General features: G+C 36.2%; 2 protein-coding genes across 6 annotated transcripts; one reads left to right on the top strand and one right to left on the bottom strand.

The window, feature by feature from the left end:
• LOC105163810 (peptide chain release factor 1) lies at nucleotides 2,007–8,583 on the top strand. 4 transcript variants are annotated; one of them, XM_020694681.1, is made up of 8 exons: nucleotides 2,007–2,195; nucleotides 3,547–3,986; nucleotides 4,065–4,140; nucleotides 4,297–4,427; nucleotides 4,528–4,598; nucleotides 4,709–4,790; nucleotides 5,715–5,763; nucleotides 7,079–8,583. In XM_020694681.1, the coding sequence occupies exons 2-7, from the start codon at nucleotides 3,579–3,581 to the stop codon at nucleotides 5,733–5,735; spliced, it is 789 nt and encodes a 262-aa protein (XP_020550340.1). In that variant the 5' UTR covers nucleotides 2,007–2,195; nucleotides 3,547–3,578; the 3' UTR covers nucleotides 5,736–5,763; nucleotides 7,079–8,583. The 4 variants fall into 4 exon arrangements, with proteins under 4 accessions (XP_020550340.1, XP_020550339.1, XP_011080596.1 ...); XM_011082294.2 differs by having other exon boundaries at nucleotides 2,008–2,195; nucleotides 7,041–8,583; XM_011082295.2 differs by having other exon boundaries at nucleotides 2,013–2,138; nucleotides 7,041–8,583.
• On the bottom strand, nucleotides 8,390–11,289 carry LOC105163809 (CBS domain-containing protein CBSX3, mitochondrial-like). Of its 2 annotated transcripts, none has more exons than XM_011082291.2 (6): nucleotides 11,126–11,289; nucleotides 10,053–10,315; nucleotides 9,601–9,682; nucleotides 9,070–9,143; nucleotides 8,853–8,913; nucleotides 8,390–8,733 (listed from the first exon to the last, which is right to left on the bottom strand). In XM_011082291.2, the coding sequence occupies exons 2-6, from the start codon at nucleotides 10,308–10,310 to the stop codon at nucleotides 8,591–8,593; spliced, it is 618 nt and encodes a 205-aa protein (XP_011080593.1). In that variant the 5' UTR covers nucleotides 10,311–10,315; nucleotides 11,126–11,289; the 3' UTR covers nucleotides 8,390–8,590. The 2 variants fall into 2 exon arrangements, with proteins under 2 accessions (XP_011080593.1, XP_011080594.1); XM_011082292.2 differs by lacking the exon at nucleotides 11,126–11,289 and adding an exon at nucleotides 10,978–11,115.

Below are 14,022 nucleotides of genomic sequence, written 5' to 3'. Positions count from 1 at the left end.
TCGAGGAGTTGGCCCGCATCTCTCTCGTCATGGCCATCATGTCGGCCATCATCATCTCAAGCCGGCTGCTGCGGTCCTCCATAGCCGGGTTTGGTTGTAGCGGCAGCAGTGTCAATGGGGGTGGCGATAGTGATCTGTAGGTCCGGCTGGAGAAGTGAACCTCTGAACCAAGACCAAATACACAGCTCTTATTCTTGCCCCTGACTGCAGCCAACCACATTTGCTGCTCGCTCATCGCCACCAAAACCTCTGATTCAGTGGGGGTATGGTGGTCATCGACCGTAGGCTGAGGCTGATGATCCTCCATCAGCTTTTGGAACATCTCCTGCAAAACAAATAAAATTATTAGTACTTTTAACCAAGAATTATTTTCTTAAAAAAAATAACATTAATAAGGTACTTACCGCCACCTCAGCCGCACTTGGCCCACTCCAGCCGTCATTCTCCTTCTTCTTGTAGCATATGGCGAATAACTCCATCTACTTGGATGAACAACCGAGCTCTGCCTCCTATAGAAGAATAAAACAGTTAGCATAATATTTATATAATAATGATAAATCTATAAAAATACTTTAATGTACTTACCAACTTCCTTTTGTGCATGCTAACAGAAGAAGATCCCTCGTAGTACACAGTCAAGGACGTCGTGGAGTTTGTGCCCGGTTCACCTTATTTTTCGAAGACTCCTACTAGAAGTCCTCATTAGCTCAGTTTGCCTGGATCTGGAGCCATATGTCGTTAGCCAGCAACAGTGGCTTGACCAGGCTTGATCGGGCTATGAAGAACGCTTTCCGAATGTACTTTTCGGTCCACATGTGGATTCATTGTCACAGTCCTACTAGTAGGTCATTATTATATTATAAGATAACTTCATGCTCTTGAACAAAAAATGTTGGTACTCTAGTGGCACATGCCTCAAACATGGCCACGAGTGGTGTAAGTGTCCTTGCACACCACCGCATTGATGCGCTCGTGGAAGCGGCAGTCAGACCTGAAAGGTCATGTTAATTAGTAATTTTTAAAATAAAATAATACTAAAAATATTCATAAACAAATTTACCTCGCATCATCGAGGCTGATATACTGGTAATGGTGGGGGAATTGTTGGTGGTGGAGCAGCCGTTGGTGTGGCAAACTGATGCCTAGCTTCCTCAGTTGTCGGTGCCGCAGCAGATGGTCCAGCATCATTAGAATCTGCGGGGCGACTGACGGTTCTGTCGTGTCAGGTGGTGGGGGTGGTCGAACGGTGCTGCTGGATGTGGCAGGCCACGACCAACCACGTGGTAAATGAGGCGTACCACTAGACAAAATCTATGCATATTATAGTAAATATTAATTTTTGTAGTTGTTGAAAATATTACTCTAATTCAATAATTTATGTTGAATTTATGATTATTATATTGATTAATTATTTAAAAATGAATAGTTCCTTTGTGTATATGTACAAACGAGTCAAGCATTGCTTTTAGCTTCTTTAGCATACCGCATAAACTTTTTTGTTATAGTACTATTCAAATTTATCCACATTTTTCTGTCAACATTATTTTTTCTTGACACATAAAAATGGATAAATCTGACTAGTTCTACTAACAAAAAATCATTTGATGGGCTAAAAAAATTTAAAGCAATGCTTGATCCATTTGTACATACGCACTTAAATAAGCGTGAGCTGCAATAATTATCACGGGGTGAATAGTGGTGTTGTGCCACCACGGTTCCAACCAGCAGTGGCGCAGCACCACTGTCACAAAACAGCCTGCTTTGACCACTTTTTTTTTTTTTTTAAATTCAGTGAAGAACCGCTATCTCCTTTAACTGTTTATTTTTTTTTATATAAAATTATGTCACCGCATTCTTAAATTCATTTTTTAATAAAATTTGTCACCATGATTTAATACCATGGTGATATATTAATTTTTTCTTAAAAAAAAAATTGTCGCACCGCGATTTAAATTTTAAAGGTTTCAAATGCACTGCAACTTCTTATTATTATTAATTTTTTTTAACATTTTTTTAATAATTTCTCCCCGAATTTGCATACTGTCGCTACATGCACTTGCCCAACGGCATTCAGCGAGACGCCTTTGAACACCGCGCCGCCGCATCTCACCGTCACGGCCGTTGTTGTGTCCTTTATGGTTGGATATCTGGATGCACTCTTGCTTAAATAAGTCACTTTCGTTCTTCCTTTGGTGGTTCGTTTTTCTTCCCTCTTTTTTTGCTGGATAAATCAGCGCGGGAAGTGGTTTACGGTGGTTGCTGGGAATTTTTAGTTTGTTTCTTGTTTAATTCTTGGAGAAATTAGTCGCCTAATTTGGTTTATACTGTTGTGATTGATAACTAGTACTGAATATTTTTGGTGATTTCATAGGTCAGTGATCTGGAGTTTTTTGCTGTGGTAATTAATCATGATATTGATAGCAGTGATGAATTTGTTTTTCTAATAGTTTTGAATTCTCTTTGTTGAAATGTTGTCTTTTAATGTATTGGTTTAGTAATTGCGGATACGGATTGTTTCCCCTGGCGGCAGTGCGGAGATTTTGGTAGTGGACGGAGGCGGATATAATTTCTTACTAGGTCATATTTGAATGGAAAGGATTATTTGCCTTGGTCCGGGAAGTTCTTTCCGGGAGGAATGGCCTTTCCACTCTGTGCAATTGTTCTGTGAACCAAGATGTCTGTCTGCCGAATTGTTTGTCTTATCCTTCCACTAATAAAAATTTGACTACTTTGGAGAACCTCAATGGCAGACAAGAACGGGCTATGAGAATAACTCTATAGTTTTAAGGGACCACAGGGAACAAGAAGAGAATTTCTCTAAAGCGTGCTCATTTATTAGGATGGTAAGAAACTATTAGGCAATGTTGGATTCGAAAGTCATGAGAAGCATGCAGGTTATAAGATTAGAGAATAGGGTAACTCGTATCCCACAACCTTCGCTAGGAATTTAATTGCAGACTGTAGAGACTTAGATCATCTCTGGAATACACAATGACATTCCATCAACTATCTATGAATTCCACCATTATTGTCCAAATAATAAACAGAGGATGAAGAAGATTCCCATATTTTGGGAATTGGAGATTGATTTGAGTCCTTCAGCGTAGATAAATACTGAGGGAAGATGAAGGAGGGAATAACCAGAACCGTTTTCCTTTTTAAGTCAAAATTGAAGCCTTCTCTTGTTTTCTTGACTTAATCAGATGCTGGTTGAGTTGTTGTTTCTTTTGCCCAGGTGGTTTTGTGGCTTGGGATTTGGTAATTTTGTTTCGCAGAATCTGGCAAGCTTAATCGAATGAACAAAGATATTCTCTATCATCTGTGTGCCTTCTGTCCTATCATCTACCGTGTTTTGGGGAATTGGTGGAGGAACATCAACAAACATAAAATAATTTCCTCCGTCAAATGAAACAAACAATCTCAAATTTTGATTTTGTTCTGAAAGTGTTCACCTATCTGCATGATTCGTGTGCAGTTCTATGCTTTTTTCTTTTCTTGTGTATCAGATCCACCCACTGATTCATGTTGTTCATTTAACCCTTGCAGATTAACTTGGCCTGTCTTCTGGTCCAACTCAGATGGCTTGTTCCATTGTGAGATCACTTTTGAGATTCCCAAGTTGTAGCATTTGTGGTTTTACAAGGCCTGCCTCTGCTTGCTCTTTGTGGTATAACTATAGCAACTACCGGAGTTATGTAAGTTTCCTCTTTGTTCAGAAAGCAAATAGAAGAGGATTGGCAATCACTACCTCTACCCGTAGACTTAGTATGGAAGCAACCACAAATTACAATTCTGGTTCTTCTAGTAGTACTATCAGTACTTGTGAGACTGGTGGTGGTAGGGAGTACCTACTGATGACAGATGAGAAGCTAATGAGCCAGTGTGAGATGGACACTTTTAAGGCATCAGGCCCAGGGGGACAGCATCGCAACAAGCGTGAGTCTGCTGTGCGTCTTAAGCATCTTCCAACAGGCATTATAGCTCAGGTTCAAGCAGATAGCCTATAGCCATTTATCCTTATTTTGGTCATATATTTCTGTATTAATATGCTTGCAATCAGACAGGCAGCGGAGGATAGATCCCAGCACAAAAATCGGGCAGCAGCCCTTGCTCGATTGCGTACACTTTTAGCTCTTAAAGGTATACACTTTATTATATTTTCAACTTTCTGCTGATTACTTGCACTCAATTATCAGTGAATGTTAATTTCTGTCAGACACAAATGGAATGTCCAAGTGGACTGATTTTATTCTAATCAGAAGCCTAAGAATACAATGTTATTTTCTTCTAATGAAGTTAGAAACACTGTCGATCTTGATACGTATGTACCTCCTCCGGAACTTGTTCAAATTCTTCCTGCGAAGTCGACTATGAGAGGATCGGATAGAGGGCCTCAGATAGGACCAAATAATCCTAAGTTCGTTCTGGTCTGCTTTCTCATCCCGTTGCACTCCATTTGGTTAGCTTAATGCTGCTGTGATTCAATTCTTACACCCTTGGCTGTGGCCTATCCTCTTGAGTCTTCAGGGAATGCAGGCTCTGCTTGATCTAATTTTTGCGGTTGAGGGTTCTGTTTCAGATGCTGCAAAGAAGTTAGGGTACATGATATAAAGCTTCAAATCAGAATCTGTTTTCCCTTGCTTGTGGTGCTCAAACAATTAAGACTCTCCCAATTGCATATATACTCTTTCTGACTAGCAATTTACAGGTTGAGCACTGGAGCTTTATCACGGCTGATATTATCTGATGATTCTCTTCGAATGGCAGTGAATGAGTTTAGGGCTGCTAAGGTATATATCAATAGACATCGGCTTTTCTGACATAGAACTTCGGTGATGTAGTATTAGTTTATTATGGCTTTATACATGGTATAGATTGAGCTCCAGTCCTTCTACCCCCCAAAATGCTATGTATGATGGGCATTATTCTTTGGAACCTACTGAATATTTTATATCTCTTTGATTACCTGTTCTAATGTTGTCTACTGTCCCTACTACTTAATTAAATTTTATCATTAGTAATCTTTTATGAAAAAACCCGTCATAGTTTCTGGTTCAACCTTGTTAAGGATGTGGTACTGAAATGACAGATGGACTGGAGACCTGCTGATTGTTAATAATACATTTATGACAACTCATGCAAAGTTTCAGTTGAATTACCAAGATAAGTCTCAGACCACAAGTTACACCACAAAAACAAAATGAGCATATAATCTCCTGTTTTAAGGAGATTGCTTTGAGAGGCATTCATCTATAAATGACAACAGACTGATTACGATAATTGTTGTAACAGCAGAAATAATTGGTAATTATTATGATTATATTCCATCAGCAGTGGTGCAAGGAAGATTTGTGAAAGAAGTGATTTCAAGAAATTGACTAGGGACCCACTCTGGGGCACAATCAATGCTCGGTAATGCTCTTGAAGAAGATAATATATATCTTATGGTGTTAGACCTGTTGTACAAAAAGGACCATTCTTTAGATTAAGGTAACCAACTCTTGATTCAGGCCCTGATTAGAGCTGAATGAAGAAAAAGAATTCTTTTAGCTTAGTCCTGTAAGTTAACAGGATGAGGATATCATGCCGCCTCCTCATGCATGTACAAATGTCATATTTATACATTGACATGATCAATTGCAAGTTTGCTTATCTAAATTGAAAAGAAAACGCTTCTCTAACAATACTTGTGACTTTTTGTTGGTATCTCTTAGGGTCTGAAGCAGCTCAAGTAGGAGTATTACTGGACCAGTTATATTTCAGGTAGTATTTGCTCTCGACGTTGATTTCCTCTTATATTTGTAGTGCTCTTTACTTTTGTAACTATGTTATGCATGTATGAGATTAAGAGAGAGCGTCCATTGACTGTCGTTCTAAGTAGTAAAGTACAATAGCACAATATCATTATTTAATCAGAAAACAGAACAATAAAGTCAATGACTAAACTGTCTAGCTGGTACTTTTCATGATAGGCCCCTGAATTATACCATTTGATTTTCGAAGCTACTATACTTTGTTCTCTTATATTTGGGGTTTCAGTATGTGATATGGCAATCATCAGTCATTTATAAATCATTTGAAGAACACGTTTTTAAGCTTTTGCATTTTGGTTAGTTTATTTAATAGATTGGTTTTGATGTTTGTTGATGCACAAGAGAGTGAGACATTATTGACTTCACGTCAGATTGGAAGTTTTCAAATGTATGGCTGTGGGTAAATCGTGATAGCTTCAGTTGACATTAAAATGTCGGTTTTAAATGATGGGATATTTTACTCATATTTCAGTACTGAGATATGCTAACTATATACTTGGCATAGTTTTTCTAAGTTAATGGTCTTACAATCTTTAATTGACTGACTACCATGAAGTCCTTTGTTGCTGCTAAGTTTCCTGCAAAAAGAAGTTGTTGGACTGCATTTTAGTTTTTGATTTACATTGAGGATTCTTAGAACCCTTTCGGCAAATAAAAAATGTGAACATTTCATTTAAATATAAATGGTACATGCATCGTGATTGTAAACAAAACTTATGTCGATATTGGTGAATCAAGGTTACTGTTCTAAGATTCTGTGTGCACTTTGGATCTCAATACATTTAGTTCGCAGTTGGTAACTATCACATAAGAAATCCTAAGATGAGTGTCTAGTTGCTAAACACTAGGCGTACAAGAACAACTGGATCGTCATGTTGTCTTCGCAAAAAGAAGAAATATCACATGTTAAGTCGGTTCTATTTCAGGCGTCATAATAATGTTAAGAGGTTGAAATAAGGGAGCATTTTGCAAGCTTTTCTGTTTTCTATTCTTAGTTTGTGTTGGTTGCATGTTTTGTAAAGTACAAGGCGAACTGTTGACTTAAGGTTGAACTGGCAGTTGTCAGACATGCGACTGAGAGAAAGTTATGAAATCAGGCATCACTTGAATGTTAAATGTGTCTGTTCTTTATCGATTTAATGTTTTGCTTGTGTTTTGGTTTCACAATACTGTAAAATTGCACTTGACCTATTTTCTTGAATTTGTTGATTTTGTGATCTAATAAAGGCAACTGACTACCAAGAAGCCTATTGGCTGCTGCTCAGGTTCCTGCAGATATGAGGTCTTGAAATTTCGGTGATTCTCTGGATATATACAGAACTGTATTCTTTTGCTTAAACAAGAAAGGGGACCTGTATTATTGTTGACATGGTCGCTTACCTGTATTGTCCTTTCCGTACATAGAGTAGTCCAGTTTATTCTTCTAACTGCTATGCTTTTTCTGGATTCGTTAATAAACTACCAGAAACTTGCTTCCTAGTGTTTCACAATCAACAAATGTAATGAATTATGATAGCCACCGGAAGTTGTGACAAATTTCTGATGGAGAAGCAGCATTTGTAGAAATTGAAGAACGAGAAACGGTCCTTGTACTTTTGAGCTGGATTTTTTGTATCTCCAAAAGATATTGACAAACAAGAAGTAATTTGAGGAGTACGACTGCAGATAATAGTTGTAACTAGTTTTTGGTATATGAATCGGGTGCAAAAATATTGAACAGTTTGGATCATGGCACATGAGAAGTCAGACATATATTCTGTATTATGAAAATTGTAACTTGTAAGCAAGTCAATGTTTCACTGCTAGTTAGTACATGGGATTGGAATGTTTACATTGTTTTTACAATTTTGAATTTTCCACAATTAAACTCTATTTCCTAAATGAGTTCTATTTTCTCAAACTTTAATAAAGTAATAACGTTACGTTGGCAACACTACAAACAAACAAGGTGGAAATTTAGGCTCTACTGAGTGGAATTCAATTGGCTCAGTCGCATGAAATCACACACCTTATGATTGATACAATGTTTCGACAGGCCTCAACATCAACCCAACAAAATGATGGGAACTGCCGGTAAGATGTTGACTAATTTCAGCAGATTGGAGATCAACTTAGCACAATGAGGAGCCGACTTGAAATATATAGGTGTTCTTTTGGAAACTTTTGTCAAGACGGACCTCGATCAAACTTTCAACAGATTTTGTATTAGAGTCTGTTACAGACATATTTTGCCACTATGATGCAATATATAATGAATTTTATGTTCCAACAAGAAACTGGCTATTTTTAAAGCCAGCAGGCCAAGATGTACAAATTTATACCTTTTCAACTCATTTAAAATTGTTTGCATGTAAAAACCCCCATAATTTTTGGGGCATAGTAAGAACTTTTTCAGTTTAGTTGTTTCACTTGGATTTCTTCTTCCCATTTTCCAACGTATACAGATCTGTATGGAGTGACGGATGTCTACAAGCCAGGAACCTCTTCTTTTCATAGGAAACAGAAAAGCACTCATGCAGATGATGTAAAAATGTAAAATAGGATATGTGAGTGATAAGCAAATCCCAGTCCATCGATGGACAAATAAGGAAAAACGACATTAATACCAAGGTTAACAATCATTGTCTGAGCAGTTTAGAGTGCATCTTATTATTAATCTTAGGACATGTCAGGCAACTCCAGGAAATGCATGCATCACCAATATTTACAAGACTCAGAAGTTCCTCAACTCCGTCATCGCACGGAGCACAGAACAAGTTGCTTATCGTCGTCATCGTCTAGTATCCCCCCTGAATATAAGCATTCAGACGGTTCAACTCATCCCGGTGCTCGTTCACGACTGCACGAACGACATCTCCGATGGACACCATCCCTATCATTCCACCTTCATTGATCACCGGAATGTGCCTGATGCGGTTATCTGCATATTGACAGTTCCAAGGACCAATCAAAATCTCTAGAAAAGACTGCTAAGAATTTTGAAATTTTTCTTTCAAAACTTTTTGGCTTTGTTGGACGTGCCAAATGAAACTGCTGTACCTGTCATCAGTTGCATAGCCTTCAAAACTTTGGTGTCCGGAGTTACAGTGATAAGCTTGTTCTGCAATCATCAGTTCATCATAAAGATTTAGATTCTCTCTTTTTCAGAGTCAAATGGGATTTTGATCATTGCAATGAACAGTCTTTTTGCACTAAAATAGGATGGATTTTCAAATTTCCTGATGAAAACACGACAGTCGAACATATATATATATACCTCTTCAGTCATGATGTCCCCGACCTTGGTTGACTTGGATGACCTTCCCTGTATAATGATTTTCCTGAGATAATCTGGACCGACAGTACAAAAACGTCGTCAAACTTACATGTTCACGCCATTACAATTTGAAAGATGGGATGATTAACTGCAGCATAAGAATTTTGGGATAATCAACATAAACCAAACGGCTCAAAAGATAGCATCATATGCCTACTGTCCCTGGATCTGTTTAACAGATCAAGATATTTCTTGTTCAAGCTACTGGTAAACCACCAAAAAACGATTTTGCTCAATTTTCCAGAGAGAGAGAGAAGACAACAAATAAAACAACATACAGATACGACATGCAACAGTAGGCGGCCTTTGAACGAAAGATAAGATTTCTAAGTATTTTCTGAGTCCCGACAGTTAAGCTTGCTTTAATAGCTAAGCCAAATCACTTTTCGAGGCATCAGCATAAAGGTATTACAATGTGTGTATGAAAAGGATAAGATCCAATCAGCAAGCTGATACAGAAGTGATGTTTACCTCTTTCTGTGATAATTCCAGCAAGTGATCTCTGCTCCCCAGGTTTAACCACCACTAGAGCACCAACATTGTGCTGTGTCATCTGCAGCGAAAACAATACAGGAATCCCCATATAAAATTTAATGGTCAATATAAATTTAACGAAATTACAGACTAGACCGCTCTCCTTTTGAAATTACGGAAACCACATCGTTAAGCCTCCATGTTAAAGAAATTACACAAGTATTTTCATTGCCAGAGTAATATAAAACAACAGTTCTTCAAAAAGAACATCAATGACCCCCTAAAATTTCGAATGTCACCACCTATTCAAACAAAAATGGGGTGATATGTAAACGTTTAACCTTTAAGGGGACGTAATTGATCCGATTTCTAGCTGTAGATTCATAGAGCATGAAATTTGTGATAAGCTACATAAAAGAATTCATATCAAAGTACACAAAGATCCATACCGACTTCACAGCATCATACACGGAGTCTTCAGTGGTGCACCAAAGCCAGGAGCCATCCGCGCTCTTCCCTTTGGCTTTCAGAATATCCGAGATCGTGGTACTCTCAAAACCGTGCTCTTCAATGCGAGCAGCCGAGGCCGATTCCTGGCGTGCAAACATGAGAGAACGCATGGCTGGAGGCACCACACGCATATGGCGTAGAACAGCATCCTTGAGCACATTCCCGTGAGAGAACACTGCCCTAATTCCTCCTTGCATTGTGGCTAAAGTAAAAGAAGAGATTATTAAAAAATTCAAGAATCATCAAAATCTAGTCCAACTAGTAAGAAATAAGATCACCACACAAAACAACATTCTGTGGCATCAACTGGTAGTTCAATTAATTACTCAGAACAACGAAGATAGATGCCAGAAACAGAGTAAGATCTACAAATTCACAATGAAAAAGAAGAAAATTCCAGAAAGGTTTCATCCACTTTGGTAAATCACAGGCATAGGATTGAAAATTATCACAACAATCAGCAAAACATTGAAATTTCCCTTGCAATAGTGTACCAAAAAGAAGAAGTATTTTTTTCACAAGAGCAGAGAAGGAATGAGGAGAGAAGGGTATTATTCCTGCAAATTCCTAGTAAAAGAGGTATAATTCTCAACAGCACCACCTTTACAACCCACCAACCAGCCCACATAGCTCAAAGCAAAAGAATGTTTATACATGAATATGGTGTATGTTTGGCATATCTAAATAAAATTAACAAGATCCTTCTGTAATTAATATAAAAAGGTGAAAGATACTACTGATCATCAAATTTAAAGATCCCCGTACAAAACATCTACGCACTACTTTCTTCAACATATACACACAAGGATATCTACCAAATATATATATATAGACACACACACAAACAAGGATGAAGCATCCCACATCAAGATTCTTGCTTTTGCATTCAACCACATAAATCTTCACGAATTTTTAGACCCCTTCATCCCTCCTCTCTCTCTCTCTCTCTCTCACACACACACACACACACGCGGAACTAAGCAAAAATGGGATCAGGGATTTGTGGGCTTACCAGAAGTGAGATATTTTTTGGAAGGGTTGTTCACCTCAGCTAGCAGAGCGTATAGAGAGTGAGAAAAAGTGACGAGAAATTTTGTACCCTTTTCAGTTAAACCTGGCCCTGGTTTATCTATCTACCCACAGATTTCAACTAGTTTTCCTACTTTTGCTCCTTTACACACACAGACACACACACACACGCACGTATATATATATCTATATGTATTTATGTATCCAGATAATGGGGTTATGTCAGGCTCAACTCCACTTGTCACCCACACTTTAGCCCTCATGAAAAGATCTTGACCCTTCATCTATGCATCAACCATTAATTATTAGGACGCAAAAGGTTAAAGGCCCACCAAGAATTCTTTCCATCATATGTTTATGTTATCTAATTACTGGATTCCTAAGATTCTTATCTTGAAAATAAAATTATTACATCAATTAGAGCTTAAATTGGATCAGGATTAGGACAGGGGCCAAATGGTACTGTGCTCACAATCAAGAAACAGACAAAACGAGATTATTAGGAAAAATTTAGCAGTGGACTTAGGTGGAAACAAGACAGATTAGTATGTTGACACATATTCTCAGAATATTGTGGGGGAAATTTTATTACAAGGGTTAATGCTTTTGATTTTGTTGTTATCTGAAAATGATTTAGATTTTATGTCAAGTTTGATCGCCTTCACCAAATAGACCTGGTCTTCTGGTTTGGCCTCAACCAGCCAAATTTATAGGTCAAGATTGCATTTTTTAAGATCTGTATTTACTTCTTGCACCAAAATCAAGATTTATATCCAAAAAATTGAAAACCCATTTTCATACTGTCCCAAAAACAAAACAAAAAAAAACATTTTGGTTAAATTGTTAAGCGTTTTTCTTTATTTTTGAGTAAATAAAAAGAGAAAAAAAAATATGCGTGTGTAGTTTTTGAGTAAATAAAAAAATTAGAACACAAGAATTCTATGTTTCGTAAAGATACATACAAACACCCAAAACACTTGTGTTCGTTTTTGTTTCTGACGTAGAAGAAATGAAAACAAACTATTACGATTAATTATTCCATCAAGAATAGAATAAAATTTCTTTCAAATAAATAAAAAAAGAAACAAAAGCTTTTGAGCTATATTTCTTAAAAGTCAAATCTTATTTGTGGATCTTTCATTTAAAAAAAGAAAAAAAATAAAGAAATAGAAAGAAATGAAGAATAGTTTTGTTGTGAGGGGATAAGGTTTGATGTACCATTGATACTTATATTTATTTATTTTTAATTCATTATTATTACATATATAAAAATAAATAAATAAAAGATGAAGGCGACAGGCAAAGTATGGATAAGGGGTATTTCAAAGGGGAACAAGATTTTTCGGTGAGCGGTGGGTGTGGGGACCACCAATTAGACATTGTTCTTGAGAATGAGTCATCATCATCTCAATGCATCCACCTGCCTCCCCAAACCCAATTCAATTAATATTTAAATTCATAATATAAATACTAATTAAGAACATTGAACACTATTCCCCAAGTTTTCTTAATAATTAAATATCTGATTTTTTTCTTATTTAATTTTTTCATATTAAGAACGTATTATTTCTTTTTGAAACTCGAAACTCGCTTCTTTTATTTAATGGGATAATTATATTCACATCTTTTGAAATTTGATGTAATTTACGTAATTTTTTTGTGAATTGAAAAATTACGTTTAACACCTCTAAAAATTATTTTTATTTAATAAATTAGTCTATTTATTAATCAAACCTCACTAAATTTATTTATATGAATAAAAAAATAAACAAAATTAATAAATATTATTAATTTATTATAGTTCAAATATTTTAAAGGGGAAGTAGAATAGTAGTAGTGGACTGGGGTCCTTGGTATGGTATCCAATCAGTCTCCATCATAATAATCTCATCTTGATTTCAACGCTTTGATTGACGTAACCAAACCCAAACAATACGATAAATCAAAATTTTTAGGGATGTCATCATATTTTTAAGAATAAATTATATCGAATTCTTTTATATTAGTTTTAGGTATGCAAATATTTTATTATTTAAAAAATTATAAATATTTTTTATAATAAACTATTATAAAAAGAGTATTTGCAAAGATATTTATAAATTTAAAAAAAAATATTCATAATTCTCAAACAATGAGAAATATCTATAATTATGACAAATTGAGGAGATTTCATCGTATTTTACTCTATTTTTAATTTCAATCTTTCTTTGATTCAATAATAAAATTTTTTATAGTTACAATTATTCCTTTGTTATCTAGAAAAATTACAAATAGCCCATAAATTAAGAATTATTTAATAAATACCCCTTACAACAACCTCTTATAGAAAATATATATTAGACAGCGGTTAATTCCAATAAGATATTTATAATTTTTGAATCATTGTAATTTACCCTTTTCTTTCACTTTTTCCTTTTATATTGGTGCGTCTTTGGCTACAGCTAAATTTACAACTTTCACTGTAATTTACCTCCCACGACAAATAAAAGATATTACGAAGCTCCCTTCAGAATTAGAGGGATGAGCTTTTTGAATCATTTGGAGCTGCCCGAGCGCACATGAATTAACAATTTATAAGTGCTTAGAAACAACTTTCTCACTGCATTTTTTAGTTCATCAATTGTTCAATCACACTGTATTGTACAAAGATCAAGTCTTTGGCATTTTATTGGTCCAAACACAGAGCTAGTAATGTCGACAAATATCTACTTATCCCATTATAGTGGTAAATCAAGAGTCTCACCGGCAATGGCCAACCTGCAAAATCCAACCACTAGTGAATTCTACGATGTCGCAGCAGCTCTTGCTGCCGACAAATAATGTATCTCAACCAACTTCCGTACAAAACTGATTGATTCTTAGATTAAGGGGAAAGAGGTT

Source organism: Sesamum indicum, linkage group LG6 (assembly GCF_000512975.1).
Source record: "Sesamum indicum cultivar Zhongzhi No. 13 linkage group LG6, S_indicum_v1.0, whole genome shotgun sequence".
In the NCBI taxonomy this organism is placed as follows: domain Eukaryota; kingdom Viridiplantae; phylum Streptophyta; class Magnoliopsida; order Lamiales; family Pedaliaceae; genus Sesamum; species Sesamum indicum.
The sequence above is the reverse complement of the archived record's forward strand: the minus strand, read 5'-3'. Positions and strand labels throughout refer to the sequence as shown.

Excerpts from the sequence above, each read along its gene's own strand:
- LOC105163810 (XM_020694681.1), top strand. The coding sequence starts at position 3,579 with ATGGCTTGTTCCATTGTGAGATCACTTTTGAGATTCCCAAGTTGTAGC. Across the intron at positions 4,141-4,296 it reads TACACTTTTAGCTCTTAAAG|TTAGAAACACTGTCGATCTT; the intron begins GTATACACTTTA and ends CTTCTAATGAAG. Across the intron at positions 4,428-4,527 it reads ATAATCCTAAGTTCGTTCTG|GGAATGCAGGCTCTGCTTGA; the intron begins GTCTGCTTTCTC and ends TTGAGTCTTCAG.
- LOC105163809 (XM_011082291.2), bottom strand. The coding sequence starts at position 10,310 with ATGCAAGGAGGAATTAGGGCAGTGTTCTCTCACGGGAATGTGCTCAAG. Across the intron at positions 8,914-9,069 it reads GGGACATCATGACTGAAGAG|AACAAGCTTATCACTGTAAC; the intron begins GTATATATATAT and ends TGATGATTGCAG. Across the intron at positions 8,734-8,852 it reads GGCTATGCAACTGATGACAG|ATAACCGCATCAGGCACATT; the intron begins GTACAGCAGTTT and ends GTCAATATGCAG.